Genomic DNA, 23,164 nt, shown 5'->3' with positions numbered 1-23,164 from the left:
GTCATCTCCCTATACTACTATATTTAATTTTTACTTGCTATTCTGTTTCCTAACTCATACTCTTGGTCTGAAGAGGAAAAAAAAGTACAGTTTTGATCTAAAATGTCCATTACTACGATGGTAAATGAGCGCATATTAGCAGCATGGAGTTCAATACTGTGAAGACCTACAAGTTAGCATTAAAAATATCTGTGAACACCTTGGCAAAACTTTTGAGAAAATATTTAAGACCAGGGAAATAAAAGTTTCATATGGAAAAAAAATTAAGTATTTTTAAATGTGTAGTGTTACTGTTTTTAAAAATGTAGCCTCTGGGACAAATACTATCTTTACTAAAGTTGTCACAGATCTGTGATAGCAGTTTCTCCTGTTAAAACTGCAAACCACTGTCTTTGTGCATCTTCTGGGTCACCCTTAGTCAAGCAGAAGCAATGTTCTACAATCACTTCCAGGTTATAAATCTAGAGCTACCAGTGCCCTCCCCAGCTGGGCCCCACAGCCTGCAGAGTACCATGGCCTCACTTCCCAAAATAGCAGATTGAATTTCCCTGAGAGTTTCCTGCCCTGCTACTAGGGAAAGCTTGCTAGACTTATACAGTTCACTAGTCTCAGACCTTAGGGCATGTATCACATAACAAAGTAGTTAATGTACACACAAAGTCAGAGTGACATGCCTGCACTTTATCTCGCTGGCCCTACAGTAAGCTCTTCAAGAATGAAGACCCCTTTCTTTTGAGCTTACCCACAACTCAACACAAGCTAGACATACAACAAATGTTTAGTAAGTACTTGGCTAATCAATCAACTGGTTGGAATCTAGCTCTTCAAGCAAATGACAGCAATAGGCCATGGATTATCATCACTGTCAGAATTTTCACCTAAGAATGAGACTGTTTGCAGATCTAATCAGTTGTTCTAACATGACCCGAACTGGCCTGTTGAAGTAACAGATAACACTGAAGAAAAGCTGGTCCTTACAAGCTTTGTTTTTTCTAGCTTGCTTTGTCAATGCATTCCATAAGAGGTGAACTCCTCATTCCTGTTGCTCAAAACATACTTGGAAAAATGTCTTAAAGAGATCTGGCACCCCAGACTGAGCTAGCCAGGCCCTACTCTAGGAACTGGGAGGAAAAAAAAAATAATCAATGAGGTTTTTTTTGTTTGTTTATTTTAATCCAGAACTTGAAGGGGGGCCACACAACATAGAAAACATGACTTCATTCCACATGCTCAACTTCAACTACCCTGGTGGAATCTGGAAACTCAGAAGAGCATGAGCACAGCTCTCAACAGAGCTGGATGAGGCCATAGAAAGAGGGAGGCCCCCCCCTCTACCAAGCGAATTAGCATAGCACCAGGTCCTCTCCCCCACCTCTGCTCCAAGACCTCCCTCCCTATAAAAAGCCTAAATGACTGGTACTAGAGACTCAGGAAGTTATTTCACATGTACATGTCTGCATCACAATTACTCAGTGGGCTAACCCCAGCACAGAGAACAGTGGGTGCCAGAAAAAGACAAAAGAAAAATGAACTGCTGAAAAGTCCCTGAGCAGAAGTGACCCCTGTCCTTTGCCATGTTGTCCAAAGTCTGATCTGGAGTCCATAGTCTCACCCGTACAACCAAAGACAGAGTTCTAGACTGACAGGGTAACAGGTCCCTCATCACCCCAACTGTCAGCAGGTTAATGATGGAGGAAGGTCATTGGTTAATTAATAAAGAAACTGCTTGGCCTCATAGGTTAGAACATAGGTGGGTGGAGTAAACAGAACAGAATGCTGGGAGGAAGAGGAAGTGAGCTCAGATGCAGGGCAGCTCCTCTCAGAGCCAGACGCGATGCAGCCAGCCGCCAGGTCAGACATGCTGAATCTTTCCAGGTAAGCGCACCTAGTGGTGCTACGCAGATTATTAGAAATGGGCTAAATTAATACGTGAGAATTAGCCTAGAAGAGGCTAGATATAACGGGCCAGGCAGTGTTTAAAAGAATACAGTTTGTGTGTTGTTATTTTGGGCCATAAGCTAGCCAGGCGGCCAGGAGCTGGGTGGTAGGAACGCAGCCCGCAGCTCCTTCAACAGGTTAGGGTGCTGGGGTCTCTGTCCCTGTGACCCTATGAAATTCAGTGGAAACCACAGGAGGTCAGGGAGAAGGAATTCTTCATTTGCTGTTCCAGCAAGGCCTAATTTCCAGATGTTTCCATGTGCAATGGGCAAGACTTGGGGACTACAGTACTCTCTCCCTGGGACATCTCTGTTCAAACAAGATCCATTGAGAAATGCGGACAGCAAACAGCTCCTTATTCCAGTCACTTCAGAAGAGCCACTTCTGACTTCTCAAGACTAACATGTTCTTTATACTTGTCAGAAACAAATGGAACTTAAGTCAACATCTGGAATGGAAGAAAATACAGCAACCACAAAAAAAAAAAGATAATTAAATCGAGAAGAGTACTTTTCAGACATAACATCACACAGGCCAAGCGTGTTCTCAGAACCATCCAGAACAAAGTTACAGAAGTTACTTAGAAGCTAAACTTAAGTGGATTAATTCCTGGAGGGCATCATTTAGGAATAGACCACCACAACTCTGTGGGCCATGCCAAAATGGCTCTCCCATTTTTTTCTTTGTAAGACTGGAGAACTCATAAAAAGTGTACAAATAGGTGCAAGACATTTAGATAAGGCTCATTGTTTCACTCACCACCCACTTTGGAACTGTGGCTGAGATATTCAGTGTTCTGAAATAAGACATCCCAAATAGATGCCTTGACAGTCATCCTACCCAACCTCAGATGCATCACAGAGACCCTTTGGGAAGCATATCCAACATACGATCAGTTCTCCTCAAGCACTTTCATTGCTGGGCAGCCTGATATGAGGAAATCTAGTCATGTGTTTGATGGAGAACACTGTCTTTCACAAAACTCTTCTTTGTCTTCAGAGTTGTACCCTCTCGAGGGAAAATAACAAATTGCTTTCTATCATATGGCAGCCTCTTGAGTATCTAAAGACCATTATCTCATTGCCTCTACCCAGCCTTCCCAATCTGACTGCTTCCAGATGTCCTGCTTCCTCCATGCTGTGTCACTGCCCCAGATAAACACTAGCCTACCAGTGACCTTCCTAAAACAAGGATCCCTGAGCAGAAGACTCAACAGAATGGCCACGGAGTTCAGGAAGACTACAGCAAAGCTCTGCTCTCCATAACAGCAGGGCCGTCACATTGCCCCCAGGCTCAAAGAAGACCCCATTTCCATCTCCTACATAAAATGATGGGAAAACAGACACTCTTAATTTTATACAGATGATTTTGATTTAAAAAATCCAAATATGGTATATATCTCTAGTCTCAACCCACCAAAAATAGTTTCCTAAAGTCGTATGGAACATATATTTTACAAAGTCCTTATTGTATGCAAGTCAGAGGACCAGCTGCAGGAGTCTGTTTTCTCCTTTTACCATGAGGATCCCAAGGATTGAACTCAGGTTGGCTTTACCTGTTGAGCCAACTTGCCAACCTGTAGTTTCAATCAAGGAATATATCGAGAGAGAGAGAGAGAGAGAGAGAGAGAGAGAGAGAGACAAATATGACATTTAACTATTTGCTCAGTTCTAAGCATTAAAAAAATACACACCATAAATAAAATTCAAGCTCCGAGTTCACAGCTTCTCAGTGGCTCCCATTCCCCAAGACATACAGAGGTAGAGGGTATGGATTGAGTTTGTATTTGCTACTCTCATTTCTGAAGATTTTTGTATTTTTATTCCTTTCCCTCTGTTATATACAAAGTGGCAATTGAGTCTATTTTCATTTAAGTAATTCCAGTGCTGAATAAAGCTGCATACCCACCAGCATGGTAACACCACCCAAACACTGAGATGACTCAGACATGACTAATACTCTTGGGGAATCCTTCCTAGTTCTCAGCAACTAAAGCACAGAGCACTGCTAAGTGATACACTTAAGAGTCAGTCAGAAACAGCTACTATCAGTACAAATATGTGATCACAGAAAAATATGCTTTCTCCTTGCTTTTGGAGAGTCTTTTGAAGGCTGCTGGCACATTTCCATGACCCATGGCCCCCAAATTGCTGGCATGCTGACCTTTGGAACCCAAGTCTCTCAATTATTTGAGTCCTAGGACATGCTCTTACTCACAGAACACAATGCCTAGTACCTGACCTTCATCTGGCTTCAGGGTTTTCCTTCTCATTTACTGGCAGAGACATGTCAAAGCAAGTGGAAAAAAAAACTTGCTCTTTCAGAGTCTCCATGTTCCCACCCCCCAGGTGACAAATATTTGAGGTGATGCATTCATGGGGATGCGTACTACACATTGTGCACATGGACTGAAGACACACCGTTGCTCTGCAAATCAAATACGTACACTTAATATACACCAAACTTAAAGAGGTTTTTGTTTTGTTTTGTTTTGAAGACAGGGTTTCTATATGTAGTCTTGGTTGTCCTAGAGCTCTGTATGTAGACCAAGCTGGCCTCAAACTCACAGAGATTCTCCTCTGCCTCCCAAGTGCTAAACCTAGGAGGCTATTTTGTAAGGAGGACACTTAACCCCACTAGACTGAGGCTCTCCTACCTGGGTTCTGGGTTCTGGCTGTATTAGTCTGGGGGGCTTTCCCGCACATGTTTGGCTTCATTATAACTATGAACTTCAAGAGAAAGACAGTGCCTTGCCACATCTTCTCTCCTGATCCATTCAGGCTTCTCTCCAATGACCCTAAACCCTGCAGCAGGGTACTGAAAGGCACTTTCACAGGGCCCCTCTAAAGGATGGCCAGAAAGGAATTCATAATCCAGGAAGGTCACAGGCTCATGAGGCCAGAGAGGATCAAGGTACCACTCAGTCCAAGAACTCAATTTGACTGAAACTTGTTTGAAAAGGAAACAAAAAGTCAGAGAGATGAATCACAATATAAGCAAATGCCAAAGCTCATATTAGAACAGAGGGCTCCTCAAAGGCGAGGTAAAACATGAAACCCAGCTGACGCTCCTTTCTATATAAGCCATGACCATGGTTAAAACATGTGGTTCTAATCATACAGGACTGGAAGTCCTTGAACACCCCAGAATACACAGATCTGCTCACCACAAACTTTTGACTCCAAGCTGATGGAGGAAGGTCATTGGTTAATTAATAAAGAAACTGCTTGGCCTCATAGGTTAGAACATAAGTGGGTGGAGTAAACAGAACAGAATGCTGGGAGGAAGAGGAAGTGAGCTCAGATGCCATTTCCTCTCCTCTCTGGGGCAGATGCGATGAAGCAAGCCGCCAGGTCAGACATGCTGAATCTTTCCCGGTAAGACTGGTGCTACACAGATTACTAGAGATGGGTTGATCGGGATATGAGAATTAGCCAGTAAGAGGCTAGATATAATGGGCCAGGCAGTGTTTGAAAGAATACAGTTTGTGTGTTGTTATTTCGGGGCATAAGCTAGCCAGGCGGCCGGGAGCTGGGTGGCAGGAACGCAGCCCGCTGCTCCCACAACACCAAGCTAGTTTCATTTTTATTTTACTCAGTTTAATTTGGTGCCTAGATTTGTACTAGGTAGAAGAAAATACCACAAAACAACAATGCCTGAGCTTGTCTGCCTAGAAGATTACAGTCCACGCTGAGGAGCAAGCACTGAGCATGACAGTCCAGGCTAATAGTGACAATGGCAGGAAGAGAGCGCACTGCACTTGGAAAGAGGAGCGACCAGGAGCTGAGAGCATGAGAAAGGGAGCAGCAGAGACTTCTACCTTGGCGGTGCTGGAACCACCCTGCTTACCTGTTTTGTCTCCATAAAGTAAATGTTGCCCTCTACTTATCTAAAAGGATTCTGAGAAGTCAGAGTAGATACAAATAAGATGGGCACAGCATGTGGTTAACCCCTGAGTTCAATTCCTAGCACTGTATAACTTGGCATACTGGTACATGCCTATTATCCGGGTGCTTGGGAAGTGGAGACAAGATGATGAGAAGTTTAAGGTTGTCTTTGGCTGCATACTAAGTTCAGGAAAGTCTGGGCTGCATAAGAATCCATCTCGAAACAAAAATAAATACAAATACAAACAAACAAAATCCAAAACACAAAAGCAGCACTGTAATGCATACTTAAAGATGAGTTCCTGGCACCAGAATCTTAAGTGAAGGAGAAACTCATTACTGTTTCCTGTAAGATCTACAATACTCCAGCACAGAAGACAAGTGCTTTACTTCATAACCTGGAGAAGGTGCAATATAATCATCTGCATTATGTAATACTCAAGGGAAACACGATCAGAGTCAATATTATTTCCCAGTGTCACAAGCTTAAAGGGACCAACTCTCAGTTTTTCTATCTCCATCTTCCTCTTTGGTAAAACTGATAGAGTCCTAAGGTCCCATGAAACCCTTTTAAAAACACGAAACACAAGCTTCCCTAATCTTTGTTGACTAGATGCTCACATCTCAACATAAAAATGTCCCCCACATAGGTTCTATGCATGACTTCTACAGGTACATATTTGTTTGGTTTTGTTACTGGTGCTTAGTATTTGTAAGAGAAAGAAAGCAAACAGAGATCACTTTCAAAAATGAGGGCAATGAGTAAATGGACTGGGGAAGATGGGAATTAAAATTAGACTAAGCTGACAGAAGGGGAAGCAGCCGGGGCGGGGGGTGGGGAGTGGGGAGTGGGGGATGTTTTACAAAGACCCTCAAAATAATAAGGCGATTCCTCCCAGGTTAGAGAGGTGCTGGGCTCTCATGTTTTTAGCAGGAGGAGGCACTGTGCACTCAAGAGAGAGTACCACCACATCAGTCCAGTGCAGGAAAACTGCTCCGTACCAGTGTCACAGAACCAAGTCTCCTCAGCCTGGGCCTCTGCTCTGTTCAGGACTCCACAGTCAGCATTCTAGGGTACTACGAGGTTTCCTGAGATTTTCCAGCGGAAGCTTGAACTTGCCTGTGAAAGGGAATCCAAAGACTCCCAGCCCTGTTAGTCTCAAAGGAGACCTCTGGCCTCTATAAAGCCCAGACCAGCAGACACTGGGAGCTGCATTCAGAAAGCTACTTGGAAGCCGGGCGATGGTGGCGCACGCCTTTAATCCCAGCACTTGGGAGGCAGAGGCAGGCGGATCTCTGTGAGTTCGAGACCAGCTTGGTCTACAGAGCTAGTTCCAGGACAGGCTCCAAAGCCACAGAGAAACCCTGTCTCGAAAAACCAAAAAAAAAAAAAAGAAAGCTACTTGGAGTTCTTTTAAAACATTAATAATCTGCCTGTGCTACTGCAACTGAAGAGAGGATGGTGTGAAATGAAAGGTGTCACATTAATGTGGGAAGGGCTGTGTATCTGGATGGAGAACAGAAAAATACACAAGACCTTAAAAACTGTAAACAAGATGCTTAGGCTAATATGAGCATTTCTGTTCCAAGACAGTATAACAGTCTTAACTATGCCCACATATAACATGAGAAATCCAAATTAGTAACGTCTAAGATTCATGCTGACAGAGAAATAAGCTTAGATAGACTCTTTCTTTAAAAATCACTTAGATTTGTTTATTTTATATATATAGGTATTATGTGTGTGCATCATATGGATGCCTGGTGCCTATGGAGGTCAAAAGAGGGTGCTAGATTCCCTGGACCTGGAATTATAGGCAGTTGTGAGCCATCATATGGATTCTGAGAAACAAACCTTGGTCTGCTTTGATAGTAAGCATTCTTAACTGCTGAACCATCTTCCCAGCCCCTTGGGTAGATTCTTAAATATGCAGGGCTGGGATACCGCTCAATGGTAGAGTGTTTGCCAGGCATGAGCAAGGCCCTGAGTTTGATCCCCAACACTACAAAACCAAATAACATAAACGAAACCAACCAAACTAACACAAACCATGTTCTAACCTGGTGCCACATCCTTGCATTTTGGGTCCTGGAACCCTAACTAGGTGCAATATGGGAATGAGGAAAGGACAGACAGCACATAGACACAGATCAGGTAGTCAGGCTCTGTAATAGCACACTGGAAAGCTCAGTATGTTAAATATATATATTTGTTTTTTCAAGATAGGGTTTCTCTGTAGCTTTGGAGCCTGTCCTGGAACTAACAGAGATCCGCCTCCCTCTGCCTCCCGAGTGCTGGGATTAAAGGCGTGCACCACCACCGCCCAGCCTATTATATATAGTTTTATATACATATACAGCCATACGTCTATGTATAATATATACTATATATAGTTGAACAGCGAGATGAGAGTGTTGGAGGAAGCAGGGTTACTGCATACAGATAAACAAGAAGGCAGCATTACTATATACAACTGAAGGAGGAGGCAGGTTTAGCTATCTTGGTAGGAGCAGTCATTGTAGGGAAGCAATTTTTAGGTCATGAACTTGCGCTCACAATGTGGGTGATGGGGAGCAGCTGTGAACATTTTCTGCAGAATTTATCACCATCCTGACAGGGGTGAGCTGAAGGCTTTGCCATCCCTCTAAATCTTACCCAGAGAAAGCTTTTGCCATTCCCATGGGCCTGAGGTACTTGTGTCACTGACGGCCACACCCATGCCAACCACACACCCTTACTAAGGACTTCACTGCTTCCTACAACCTGGTTTCAGAGTAATGTTTAAATCTTCTATATTAATGTAATCTTTGACTATTTCTCAATACCATGTCTATACTCAGATGATAAATAAACAGGGTCATAGAAAGGATATTTTCAATGCAGCAACTTCCTGCTTCTAGGAGTAGCAGACCACAGACAGTAAAAGCCTCTGCAAAGCAAATGTTCTCAAGCACAGATGATGAGGGTCCTGGCCCAGCTGGTTTTCTAATGCACACTGTTGACTCTCTGCCCTCTTCTCCTTGTGTCGACTTTCTGAAACAGTACTTAGCCCCTACCTGCCTGCTACAAGTGTTCATACAGAGAATACTGTTGAGGCTCTTAAAAGTAAAATTTACCACCCAAATTTCTAAAATGAATCACCAAATATTGAATGAGGTGGTTGGTAACTGTATCAGGAAACAGAAACCAGTCTGAGTGAGTCACCTCTATGATCAAAGATAACACAGCCACAGCCTGGGCTTGGTGACAAACAAATGGCCAAAGCAATCACATGTCAGAATCTTGTGTTTAATGGTTTCTCACATGGAAATGCATACGTCAGCTACGTGAAACCAGGAAGCATAGGCCAGAGTGCCACACAAATGTTAAACACACACTCTCAAGTCTCATGTTCAAGACCATTTCAATTTTTTAGTAGATACATTAAAGGCACCAACATGTCAAGAAGTAAGAAGAAAGCAAAAAGTCTTAATAATACAACAGTTGGGAAATACAAATGCTTTTTGGAGGCTGGCATGTTAAGGTGCTTAATCCAAAATAGAAGTGGTCAAGAAGGTGACAGACACAGCAAAAGAGGTAACAGAGACTTTGGTGATGTCCCTCAAGCAAGAACACCTGTAGTTGGTGTGTATCCACATGTACTCTAAGCTTTGGGATCTTTCTTAGGCACCTCAGGTTTGAAAGAGAAAGTAAGTGGGATCATGGGCAATGTGGCATTGCCACAGGCATGCCAGGTTCTGGATGCTCTGATTCCTCCCGAGTAAAGAGCTATATATCCTGATAGTCTTTTAAACTACAGGACAGGGAATACATGCTAGGATTAAGCCTGCTCCATCATACATGTGTTGGCTGGCCCAGTATAGAACAATGCAAACCATAGGCAGCTGTTTCAAAAGAATAGCTCCTATCAACACCACACACCCATTAGCAGGTCTCCAAGGGAAGCACTGCCAACACAGTAGGTTCTAATAAGCTCCCAGGCCCATTGTATAAGCACCTTGCTCTAAAGCACTAGAGAACAGTCAGGAGCAATGGCAGAAAGTCTCACCATATTATAGGTTTCACACAATGGCTTTCTAAGACAATATGCTGATTATAATTCTCCAAATAAGAACAAGATAAAGCTTTTCCTCCAAGTTTCCTATACCATGACAATACCTGATGATGAAAGGAACAAAAGGTGCCAAGCTGAGTGCAGACGACGTGCCGTCCATCGGAGATGGGTAGAGTCTCTCCAGCACCAAGAGTAAGAGGAACATACTGGGGTGGCGATCAGGCTCTCCCGTCTCACTGAAAAGAAGTTATTATACATGAAAGATTTAAGACTGAAGAAGTCAGGCACCACTCAAACACATTTTGTTACTTTTTTCTCCTTCACTTTAATGTGCACATGTGAACTCTTTGGCAAAGCAAAGCTTCTGCACGCATCCTCTTCTAAAACCAATCTTTCTTGAGCTGGCTGTGCTGTCTAGAGCAGGAAATGTGAAACTTGCAATGTCTGGTGGTTTGAGAAAGCATGAATAGGCCATTACTTACCAGAACCAGAAAACCCTATCTGCACCAACTAGCAATTAGAGAAAACGTATCACAACAAAAGTAAATCACTGATAAAATTACATCTTCCCATTACAGACAAGTTACATGCATTCACACCAGCACAAAGACTGATAAAGAAAAAAAATGATACATGTTCTGAGATGCCCATAGAAAAAAGTCTACTGTCAGCTACAGAGTAAGACTTCATGAGAACATTCCTCTCCATCTCAAGCAGTTCCTAAAACTCATTGATCATTTTTACTCAGGAAGACCCACATCTGAACACAGGTGACCTGATTAATTAGCAAACTGCTACAGTTTCACAGTGGTGAGTTGAAACAGGTCAGTAACACAAAACAGTAAGAATCTATTAAATAAATTCAGTATCTAGAAAGAGATCTTAAAAAATAACAGGAAGAAATAATTTGTGTGTGTGTGAAAGAGGTCAACCTTGGATGTCAATCCTCAGGAACTGCCCAGCTTAGTCCTTTTAAAACTTAAAATAAAAAGTATTTATTATTATTGTGCATATGATGGGAGGAGACACAATGCCACGATACACGGTCAGAGGATGACTTGTATTCTCCTTCCACTTTTATGTGGGGTTGGGGCACACAAGATACGCCATCAGGCTTGAGCTATCTTGTCAATGCCACCCTGTCTTTCAAGAGAGGGTCTCTCACTGGGTCTTGGGGTTCACCCAACAGTCCTTTTCTGTGTGCATCTCCAGGACTAGAGTTACAAGTGCACATGCCACTACATCAAACTTTTTATATGGGTACTGGTGATTAAACTTTGTAGGGCAAGCACTTTATGGAAAAATAAATGTTTTTAACCTAAAATTAAAGAAACTTTATGTGTATCTCTCTATGTATACATGCATGTGTCTATGTGCATGAGTCTATGTATATAACCATGAAGACTAGAAGAGGGTATCAGATTCCAGGGGCTGGAGTGAAAGGTGTTTGTGAGCTGCCTTGACATAGGTACTGGGAACATGGGTCTTAAAAGCACAGCAAGTGCTCTTAACCACTAAGCCATATCTCCAGGTGATCTGATGCCCACTTCTAGCCTCTGTGGGCACCCATGTGCATGTACAGACTAACATGCAGACAGATACATAAAAGAAAATAAAACTTCAAAGAATGTTGTATTTTAGGAGATATTAAGTATACATGGTGATAATTTCATATGAAACTTCTGACCCTCTTTTATGCCCTCCTACCAGGTTTGTTTTAGGTGACCGGTGAGTTTCATTACAATTGCTGAGAGAAGCATGGGTGAGGGGTTATTCACAGGACTATGGGTACTTACTGGTAGCTACTCCACCACCTACAGACCCTCAGGGAGGGGTGGAGCTTTGTGAGCCCCTTCACTTTGCTTGGTGTTGCGGTTTTTGTTTTTAATTTTTAAACTTACATTTGTTCTAAGACTGTGCCTCCTAGACATGTCAGAAGCTACACCCAAGAAGTCTTGCCAACATGGCTGCCTAAACAAAACCAAACAAGGAAACCAACAGACATTCTAATGTGGGAGGGGAGAAGTTCCTAAATATAGGCAGTTATGGAATGCTGGGAGTGGGGGACAGTCTTCCCCAGGAAAGAGCACACCAATTGGTCATCCAGTATTGACTGGTCAGTCCTGAACACACACATATACAAGTAACATATGGACTGAGCAGGTTATATTTATGAATCAAGGAACACACACACACACACACACACACACACACACCAACAATTTAAAAAAAAAAAAGGCCAGGAATTTGAAAGAGAGCAAGGGAGGTATATGAGAGGGTTTGGAGGGAGAAAAGAAAAAAAGAAAATAATATAATTATATTATAATCTTTAAAAATTAAAAAATTATATTTATTTAATTTCTCTCTCCTTCTGGGTGTGTGTACATACATGTGTCTATGTGTACACACATGCCAAAGCACACTGTCAGGAGACAATTTTCAGGGGCTGGCTCTTTCCTTCCATAACACAGGTCTTGGAAACCAAGCTCAAGTTGTCAGGCTTACTATCTAGTGTCTGAGTCACTAACCAATCATTCCATCTATTCCAGTGTTTGCTTGTTTTTAGCTTTAGTATCTTATTTTATGTGATCCAGAGTTTTGTCTGCTTGTGTGTCTGTGTACCTCACTGTACCTGCTGCCTACAGATGCCAGAAGGCAGTGGACCCCGGACCTGGATTCACAGACAGCTGGAAGTTACCATGTGGGTGTGAGGAAGTGAGCCTAGGTCCTCTGGAAGAGCAGTGTTCTTAGCTGCTGAGCCATCTCTCCACAGCTCCTCCTCTCCCAGGATTTTTAATCAATCAATCAATCAATCAGTCAGTCAATCAATCAATCAATTAATTGCTGAGCCATTTCTCCACAGCTCCTCCTCTCCCAGGATTTTTAATCAATCAATCAATCAATCAGTCAATCAATCAATCAATTAATTGCTGAGCCATTTCTCCACAGCTCCTCCTCTCCCAGGATTTTTAATCAATCAATCAATCAATCAGTCAATCAATCAATCAATTAATTGCTGAGCCATTTCTCCACAGCTCCTCCTCTCCCAGGATTTTTAATCAATCAATCAATCAGTCAATCAATCAATCAATTAATTGCTGAGCCATTTCTCCATAGCTCCTCCTCTCCCAGGAATTTTTTTTTTTTTTTTTTTGAGAAAAGTCTGTCTATGTACCTCAGATTAGCCTTAAACTGATGGCAACCCTCCAGTGTCCATCTTCTGAGGGCTGGGATTGCAGGCACGAGCCATCCTGTCCAACCATCGTGACTACACATATCTTCACACTGTGACTGTACTTCATCCAGTATGTCCTTGACTTACCTGTCTACTGTATTGGCTACAGTTTCCAACTGCTTGAGGAGAAATGGATACAGTTCTGGAAAGCGAGAGAAAAACTCTCTTCCTGTCATTCTGCGGAAGAAGAAACAAAGGAGAAATGATTACATTTGATATCCTTGGATTTGATAAGAAAGCTCACACCTTCCCCCTTTGAAGGAAAACAGTAAGGTCATGTCTGGCTATTTAATGAAAACCTCCAACATCTTACATTTGATAGTCAACACAAATGAGGCACGGATTTCTCTCCATAATTAAGATGACATATACTTACACATATTTGATATTAACTTCAGTCAGAGAAGAGATATGTAATGTGAACATAAAGTCTGCACAACTGATTTGAGTAGAGCACAGTCAACACCTGACAGACTGACTCGGCTCCAGCGATAAGGAGAGGCCTAGAACAAGGTTTCCCAACCTTGGAGCCATGTGATTTTGGACCAAGCAATTCTTCAGGACTGGAGGATGTCCTTTGTGTTACAGAATGGTTAATAGTCTCTGAGGTTTCTACCCACTAGATGCCAGTAGCACAGCATCCTTCTCTCTAATTGTCACAATGACAATGTCTCCAGATACTGCCAAATGTATGTGATAAGACACAATGGTAAATGAGTGAGAACCAGTGCTCTGGAGGATGGCGACAACAGGAAGGATGGGCTTGGTGCTTACGTGTCTATAGGGATTGCTCCAGCGGATACCTATAAGGATCATCTTTCCCATACTTACAGAAACTACTCTTGAACTCAGAAAAGGAGATAACAATAGTTTCTCAGACAGCACACACAATAGGCCAAAAAGCTCATACTTTTAGGAAAGAGGCTTGCCTGTTAAAGAAATTAGAAAAGGCCTAACTATAAAGAAACACTCATAACCTGCTCACTGTTTCAACTCTAGACATATGCTCCTATTAATGAACATTCATATCACATTTGGTTAAACTGAAGCATTTTGCAGGCAGCAAACTGCTCAGATCTTGTGTTGCCAGTCGGCTCACACATACATGCAAATTGGCTATCACCAAGACTCATGATTTCCCATAAAGCTCTGTCTCCAGCCAGCTCCTGCCTCCCCAAGTAACCACTGATTTGATTTCAATTACCACAGTTTAGTTTCATCTATTTTAAACTTTCACAAAAATGTAGTGGTACATTTTATAACTTTTCTGTCTGGCTTTTCACATTTGGCATAAAGTTGCTGAGATTTGTCCACAACACTGGCTGCAGCAGTGGTCTGACTCTTCTTCTCCTAAGCAGGATTCCACCATGTAAATACAGACGTTTGTAACTCATTCTGTGGGCAGACATGGGTACCTTTCATTCGTGGGGTAGGGGCATTCTGAACACAACTGCTATCCTGACATTCTCAAACAAGGTTGTTCTTGATCGTATGTCTTCATTTCTCTGGGTTAACATCTGACAATAAATGTGAAATCTGCTTATCATTTAGGAAACACACAGTTTCCCAAACAACTCCATGACTTTATACTCCAACAACAGAAAAGCAAAGTTTTGGAGGATCTCTACCACTTACAGTGCTTGCTGATGGCTTTTATCTTGTTTTTCCATTTTAGTGAAACCTGTGATTTTGATTTGCATACCTGGATGACTGATGGTGCTGATCAGTCTTCCTGTGCTTAGGCATCGTGTGGCCTTCTATTCAAACCCTTTTACCCATTCTGAAAATACGATGTTTCCCTTGTCATACAAACAACATATACACTTCTCTGCTGAGTCAGCCTTCTTTATTAATAATGTCTTTAGATGAAAACACTTTTAAATATTTGATTAAGTCCAGTAATTTATCATTTTCCTTTCTGTGACTCATGTATTTATAAAACCTAAGAAATCTCTTCCTCTTCAGAGTAACAACTGTTTTCTGAATGTGCTATGGCTCGGCCTTTCACATGAAAGTCTATGATCTAAATCCATCTCAAATACATTTCTGCATTCAGGCTTGCTCTCTTCTTTTGTTCTCCCTCCCTTCCTCTATTTCCTTCTACCATGTGGGTCCCAGGGATTGAACTCAGGTCTTCAGGTTTATCAGTAAGTGCCTTTACCTAGGGAGGTGTCTTACCTGCCCTGTCACATTTTTAGTAAGATGTTCCTTAATTAGAAAGATGGAGATGCATTTTGCACAAGGACTAAAACATTTCATATTACAAAGATTAAACTCCTAATCTGTACAAATGCAATATAATTCTAATAAAAACTGTGTCTCTGTCTCTCTACCAGCCCTCCTCCATGTTCCTGTCTGTCTGTCTCTGTCCCCCTTTCTGTGTCCCTGTCTGTCTGCTTCTGCTCACCCCCCATGTGTGTAAGTGATGAGATTGAGATTCTAAAATATATATAACACACCACAGGTTACAATAAAGTACAAGGTTGGGAACTCATCCCTCAGGTTGCAAGACATATCAGAATAGCTTAGCTACACAGCAGATTTAGGGCCAGCTTAGTCCACACATGACAGACACTTCCACAACAAAAATGAATTCCAGAAAACTAAAATAAGTAAATCAACAAATCAATAATAATATGGTAATTCATTAAAACTAAATTTTAGCCTTTTGATATATACAAAATAAAATTCTACTGTATCTAAAGCCTAAAAACAGCGAAAAAGAAAAATGAAAGAATAAGTTTTTTACAGTCTTGACTTTTGAGGAATTTCCCCATAAGGTCTCCATGTTGTCAGTCCTGACAAATTAGGACTAAATTCATGCATTTCGTTTAATACATCATTTAATTAATTTAAATTGCTGTCAACAAAATGGATGCAACCTTCAGTATTAATATTAGCTGCAGCCCCTAGCATCTGACACCTAATCAGCATCACATGTCTGGTAAACCAAAGGCTGTGTGGTTTTCTATACTGCCTTTCCATCCAGCCTTTGGCAGTAATCCAGAAATAAGGGCTGGGGCTGGGGCTGGGGGTATGATACGGTACACACCTTCAATCCTAGAACTTGGAAAACTGAGGCAAGAGGATTGCCAGGCAGTGGTGGCGCACAACTTTAATCCTGGCACTTGAGAGGCAGAGGCCAGTGGATCTCTGTGTTGGAGGCCAGCCTGATCTACAAAGCAAGTTCCAGGGCAGCCAAAACTACCCAGAAAAAACCCTGTTTCAAAAAAAACCAAACCAACCAAACAAACAAACAAACAAAAAACCAACCAAACAAACAAAAACAAGAAAAGAAAGAAAGAAAAAAATCTAAATGTAACCAAGTTTGTACTTCTAATGCCATTTTAGTAGAAATATGGAGGACCAATGGAAAAAGCTAAACAATATTGCAAGAGCACTCAGATTTTGGAAACTGCATAGGAAAACAGCCAGTTTCTACTAATAAACCAATAGCTACAAAATAATATAAAGTGTTACAAAATAAGAGGCTTTTGAGACTAAAAAAATTCAAAGAAATGAGCTAAAGTAGACGAACTGCAATGTGTAGAAGCTGCCTGGTTCCCAGTTCTAATAAATTAAATACAGAAAAACTTGTAAAACATTAAGGGAAGTTTGTATACTGAGGAATTAACTTTGCTAGATGTGGTAATAACACAGTGGTGTTTCTTCTAAAATTCCTTTAGTCATGCACTCCAAGGGGATTTATAGGGAAAACGACACGGTGTTTACAAGCTCCAGGAAAGTAAGAAATGGAGGAACTAAGAAAGACAAAATGATAAATGCTGACAACAGTTAAAGCTGAGTAATGGATGCAATGGGACAATTCCTGTTTAAATACATTGAAGTTTTCAATAGTAAAATGTTTTAAATTCAAGACAAGAATACAAGTCACAAATGGGACTACACAATTGTAACCAGAACATATGAAGAACTGCCGGAAACCAGTAAGTAAAGGGCAACAAGTCAACACAAAATGGACAGACCTATTAAAACAACCACAGGAGGAAATGTCAGTATGTTTGCCCATACACACCTCTCCACTTAACTAACATACAAAAAGCAGCATATTCACTCCGCAGAAGAACTCGTCAGTCATTCCCTAGTGGTCTAATATCTCTTAGGTGAGTTACAAAGGCAAGCAGTTTCACTTATACAAACCATATGACTGTGATCTAGAAATTGTCCTGATAGATAACTAGGCTCTGTTGTCCATAATGCTGCCAGATAAAAGGGCTGCTGAACTACTACTCTATGATTAAAGGCATTATTTTAATTGAATCGAAGCTAATTGTTCTAAACAGCAAATTACCTCATTCAGTTATCTTAGAAAATATTTACTAGCCAGTCTGTCCTGGAGGTATATAGTACATTACCTCAAAGCTAAACATTTTGTGAACATTTTAACTAATTGTTTTGTTTCTCAGAGCTGAGTAATTTGTTTTATTATATCGTTTTTAAAATACAGAGTTGTTTCTCATTATGGGAGGAGGAGTTGGCTCTAGGACCCCTGGAGATAGGAGAACTTATAAATACTCACACAGTGGCATGGCACCCTTTAAGTCATTTTTATAACACTTGATATACCCACACAATATAAATGCTTTTTACATGCTGTTTTACTGCACTGTCTAGCGAATAATGGTAAGAATAGGAGTCTGACCATGTTCAGAACATATGCAGTGTGTCTTCCAAACATCATTACCCACGGTTGGCTGGGCTCACAGATGAAGATCTCAGACACAGAGGCTCACTATTTTCTTATTGCTGCTGTCATTCTAGATGCTACAGGCCTGTAAGCGTCTGTGTGTTTATCAGGTAAGAGGAAAACAAAAGTTATTTTCTAAGGAGATATTTGACTTTGACAAAACAGATGTCCTGATCTAAAATCTTAATAGCCTTATTTTAAGAAAACACACCTCTCCTGTAGCTCACCTAAAAGGCCAGGGTTCCAATGGCTGCGACACAGAAGACCTGAGCTATATTTCCTGCCAGGAAGTATTCTCACAACTTAGCACGAACCAAACGTTCATGCCAGGTGGCTATAATGTGGAAGTGTAAGCTGAAATAAATTCTTTTCTCTCCAAGTTGTTTTCTGGTCATGGTGTCTTATTACAGCCATAGAAACCATAGTAAGACACAGAGTTGTTTTTACAACCATTTGCTCTTATGAGAACTGACTCAGTGTCCCATTACTTTACTCCCTTCAAATGTGGTACCCCAATGACCTCCCAATGAGGCCTTAACTCTTAGAAGATCCACCTGTCAACAGCTCCATTCATGAACTGTTGGGGGGGCTGGCAAGATGATTCAGTAAGTCAAGGTGCTGCTGCCAAGTCTAGTGACTGAATTCAATCACAAGGACCTATACAGTAGGAGAGAAACCAAGCTCCTCTGCACACTGCCATCTGACCTCCAAACATGGCATACCATGGCACAAATGCTACACACAGGCTTTAAAACAAACAAAGAGAAAACATATCCACACCAAAGAACTGGGTGAGGTATATTTCCTTGGTTCTATACTACAATCCATGCTGCCCCCATCATATCACTACAGCAAGTCATCCATGCACCTTCCTGCTCACCTGTTTCTCCTGCCAGAATATACTATTTCCCCAGGCAGAGACTAAAGCTATCTTCTTTTTCCCGTTGTATCTCAGACACTAAGTATGATGCCCAGTTTGGAGTTGGCATCCAATAAACAGCAGCAGGGGCTGGGACTGCAGCTCAGTTCTAAAGCATTACTTGCCTAGCATGTGAAGCTCTGAGTTCCATCTCTAGCAAGTTGAAAAAAAAAAAGCTGATCATCTCAAAACAAGTAAGAACCACAAGAAATAGTCGCTGAGTGCAAGAAGCAAAGGACTAGACAGACAAAGGAAAAAGGAATCAGGAGCAAGACAGCAAGAAAGTAACCCCACCAAGTCCTCCCTGGCAACCCAGAAATGGCACTGTTAGCAAACTGAGACACCCTGTGAGGACTTGATATTTCTTAAGCACAGATAAGGCTTATCTCATTGGCTTATAAGCAGTTCAATTCTAGTTCACCCCAACAAGCAAACAACAGGCTGATGCTAGCTCTACAGAAGGTATAAGAAGCCCTCAGGGTAAATTCTTCAGACAGACAGGGTATTTCAAACTTTTTTTTTTTTAATCTATGTACTCAAAACTAGCCCTGCAGCCATTTTAGATAATAGAAAGGATGGGGGTGGGGAGCTGAACCACCATCAGCATACCCTCCTAGAGAGGGAAAAGAGCCCTGAGTGGTGAGTGGGATAAACAGGCAGACTTGGCAGAAACAAGCCAGGGTAAAGACAGCACACCAGCTTTCCCTCAGCCTGTGCAAGACAAATGCTAATCTTGGTCGCAGCAGGTAAGGGCATGTCAGCCAACCAAGGAAACACCTGGTGGGACTTTGGGCAAAACTTCCCCAAACTATGACCACAGGATACCAAATATGGCACTCTACAGTACACTTCACAGGTGTATTCCGGCCTGACTACTCTGAGAAACTAGTCACAGGGACAGCTACTGAAAGCTCATATTCCAACATTTACTGCGACAAATGAAATCTACGTTGGGGACAACATATACATGTAGTAAAAAGGACTGCTCAGAGGCAAGATGATTTGTGAAATATGGCCACCTTTATTCACTACAGAAATCCCTCTCCTCAGCCACGTTTAACTCAAAAAACTCCACGACTCTGTTCTTATTTGTAGTTATAATGAAGCTTCAATCATTTAACTTGTCTTCAAGTTCAGTATGTGGTGGGATTCTTGTGTATATGCACATGAATAACGTTTTTATTTTTAATTTTTATTATTAATCTGTGTGTGTGGATAAGCATATGCACACAAGAGCGTATGCTGTCTATGTATGTATGCATATACATGTATGGAGGTCAGAAGACAACTCAAGTGTTTGTCCTTGCCTTCCACCTTGTTTGAGACAGGGTCTTTTTTGTTTGTAGCTAATACGTCAGACTAGGCTATTCTGCCTCCATTTCCTATCTCACCATAAGAGTGCTGGTATTATACATATACTTTAATGTGACCAGCTTCATGTACAAATGAGCCTCCAACCCTTAAATCTTTAACTGTTAATCTGTTGTCTATCAATTTAACTCACAACTCAGACAAAGAATGTACAAGTGCAAGCCATCCATTTTGCCCCCACCTGTAGGCCCTTGGATTAACACAGAAGTCACATGCAGAACGCTACATCTCTAGAGTTATGGCAAAAGGAATCAGGTGGGTACTTCTCACCTGACCTGTGCAGTTTGACTCCACAGAGCCTGGCCAACATTGGAAGAAAGCAGGTAGGCAGCAGGACGTTTTCTAAACTGATGGGAGTGTCTGCTTGGTGCTGATTGGCTTTATTTTAAAAATGTTATTAAAATTATGCTAGCCTAACTTCTTTTACTTTAAAGATTAAAGAGTATTTATTTTACTTATGCTTATCGGTGTTTGCACGCATGAGTTTAAGTGTACTGCGTACATAAACCAGCCCAAGGGGGCCAGAAGAGGGTCCTGAATCCCCTGGACAAGAGTTACAGGTATTTGTGATCTTCCATGTGGGTGCTGGGAACCAAACCCAGGTTCTCTACAGCAAGGGCTTTTAACTAGTGTGAGCTATTTCTACAGCCCCTATCTTACTTTTGTTTTGTTTAGATAGGGCCCACTATGTAGCCCGAAACTTACTATGTAGACCAAGCTAGCATCAAATTCACAGAGACTTGTCAGTCTCTGCCTCACAGTGCTAAAATTCAAGTCTTCATACCACCTGCCTAGCCTAACTTTCTTTGTGGAAGAAAACTCAGATAATAAAATACCACAGAAAAATCTAAAACATAAACTCAACCCTCCACATTAGTCACCAATCCAAAGTGCCGATCTGTCCATCTCTAACTCTCTTCTCCTTATGTATTACTCTATGATCTACTTGCTTACACTTACTGAACTAAAGGTAAGTTCAGCCAGGTATGCTGACACACTTGTGTAATTCCAGCATATGGGAGATGGAGGCAGGGGAATGGTGAGTGGAAGGCCAGTCTAGGCTACAGAGTAAACCTTGTCTCAAACAATACAAACACTCAGTTCTAAGTTCAACTGAAGCCACCTAAAAACAGCGGTGTCTGTGAGGCATACTCTGGGACTCTCCCAGAGTTCAGAAGTTCCTTCAGGGCACTAACCAGGAAACCAACATGAAAGGACGTTATCCCCTTGGCTAGGTCATGTGGACAGTGGTTTTTATTCCAATCATGTTTGTATGTTACTTGGTATGTCTGCACATTCCATTTAATCATGGTAATGCTGCAGCTCTAGCCCTTGAGTTCTGGGAAAGCAACCAAGCTTAGATCACTTGGTCTACTTTGAATCCAGTCCAATATTTAACAGCTTTAAAAATCTTGGTCTGAGGTTAAGAGCTCCTGCTGTTCTCCAAGAGGACCTGTGATCAGTTCCCAGCACCCAATTTACAACTGTCTGTAATTACAGCTGACCTAAGAGGGCACACACATACGGCATATACTCACACAGACATATACACATAGATAAAAACTTAAATTATAAACTCCAGTGAGAACATGTATTACACTTATTGAGGGCCTGAATTTAGTTTCCAGTACCCACATCAACCACACACAAGCATGTATAACTATAGATTCAGGAAATCCCAGATGCCTCTGACTTCCTTGGGTACCTTTACACCCACCCACCCACCCACCCACACATACACACATACACACACACATACACACATACACACATACACACACACATACACACATACACACACATCGCTCAGTGGGTAAAAGCACTTGCTGTGCAAGCTTGATGAACCGAGTTTAATCCCCAGTACCCACATAAAAACCTGGATGCAGAGTGCTTATCTGTAATCCCAACACTTATACCATGAGATTCAAGACAGAGACTGGAAGCTTGTGGATCAGTTAGCCAGGAGTACACACTGCAGAAATAAGACAGACCAGCCTCAGAACTTGGGGAGTAAGAACTGACTCCACAAAACTGTCTCCCACACATCCATGTTTCCCACAAACATTTCACTGAAATCAAGCTTCAGTCTCTTTTAAAAACTCTGCCCTTAGCCGGGCGATGGTGGCGCACGCCTTTAATCCCAGCACTCGGGAGGCAGAGGCAGGCGGATCTCTGTGAGTTCGAGACCAGCCTGGTCTACAGAGCTAGTTCCAGGACAGGCTCCAAAGCCACAGAGAAACCCTGTCTCGAAAAACCAAAAAAAAAAAAAAAAAAAAAAAAAAAAAAAAAACAAAAAAAAACTCTGCCCTTAAGATCTGCCACACAGAGGAAAAGTTAAAATGCCAGAAGTCTATGCGTTGGAGCTTTAACAAAGGCAACCCTATGTAAATAGTAATGCAATGAGAAAAGGTTTTCAGTTAAACATGTCTGAAAGAGAATGAAGTTATTCCACAAGAGTCCCTCTACACGCAGCTCATATCGCTCTCAATCATCTCAGAATGGCGGTCAATAGCGTACTGCACAAGGGACTAAAAGGAAAAGCGAGCAAGCGCAAGCAAAAGCACGCAGGCCTGAGGAGCTGCATAGTAAACAGCAGCAAAGGCGGAGGCTGTGCCCAGTTTTGAAAAACAGGTCTTATTCAGAGGCCATGGAGCAAACACCATAAACTCTGTTGTTATATGCAAATAAACGTTGAAAGCAAAAACCTGGAGGTCTGCAGTTGATGTTTCAAATGAGAACCCAATAAACTATCAAAATGGGGCTGCTCCCTACATTCTGGCTAATAAAACCAGCCCAGAGGAGAGAAATTCAGCTAAGGGCCTGTCTGCTTGCCACAGTGATTGCTGATAAAACAGCAAGCTCATTTTAAGAAAAACAATGTCCCCAAATGGAAACAGGTCTACAAAGAAGACAAAGCACACACATGAATTAAAAGGACATGATCAAATATAAACTAATAAAACACAAATAACTCATTAAAAAGAAATCTGGATTTGGAACCCCACCAGACCATCTCTGACTCTATTCTTGGAAGCTTCTCCTCAGCCCTAA

The 23,164-nt window shown here is 41.7% G+C and overlaps 1 protein-coding gene across 1 annotated transcript in view; it reads right to left on the bottom strand.

Moving 5' to 3' along the window:
• Thada (THADA armadillo repeat containing) overlaps positions 1-23,164 on the bottom strand; it is a 317,002-nt gene that overhangs the window by 164,834 nt on the left and 129,004 nt on the right. Inside the window, exons 27-28 of the mRNA XM_057784137.1 lie at positions 13,203-13,292; positions 9,985-10,116 (exon numbers count right to left, since the gene is read on the bottom strand). Of these exons, the coding sequence (XP_057640120.1) occupies positions 9,985-10,116; positions 13,203-13,292 (222 nt within the window). The remainder of the gene's footprint in view (positions 1-9,984; positions 10,117-13,202; positions 13,293-23,164) is intronic.

The sequence above is a fragment of the Chionomys nivalis genome, chromosome 1 (assembly GCF_950005125.1).
Source record: "Chionomys nivalis chromosome 1, mChiNiv1.1, whole genome shotgun sequence".
Classification (NCBI taxonomy): Eukaryota; Metazoa; Chordata; class Mammalia; order Rodentia; family Cricetidae; genus Chionomys; species Chionomys nivalis.
The sequence above is the reverse complement of the archived record's forward strand: the minus strand, read 5'-3'. Positions and strand labels throughout refer to the sequence as shown.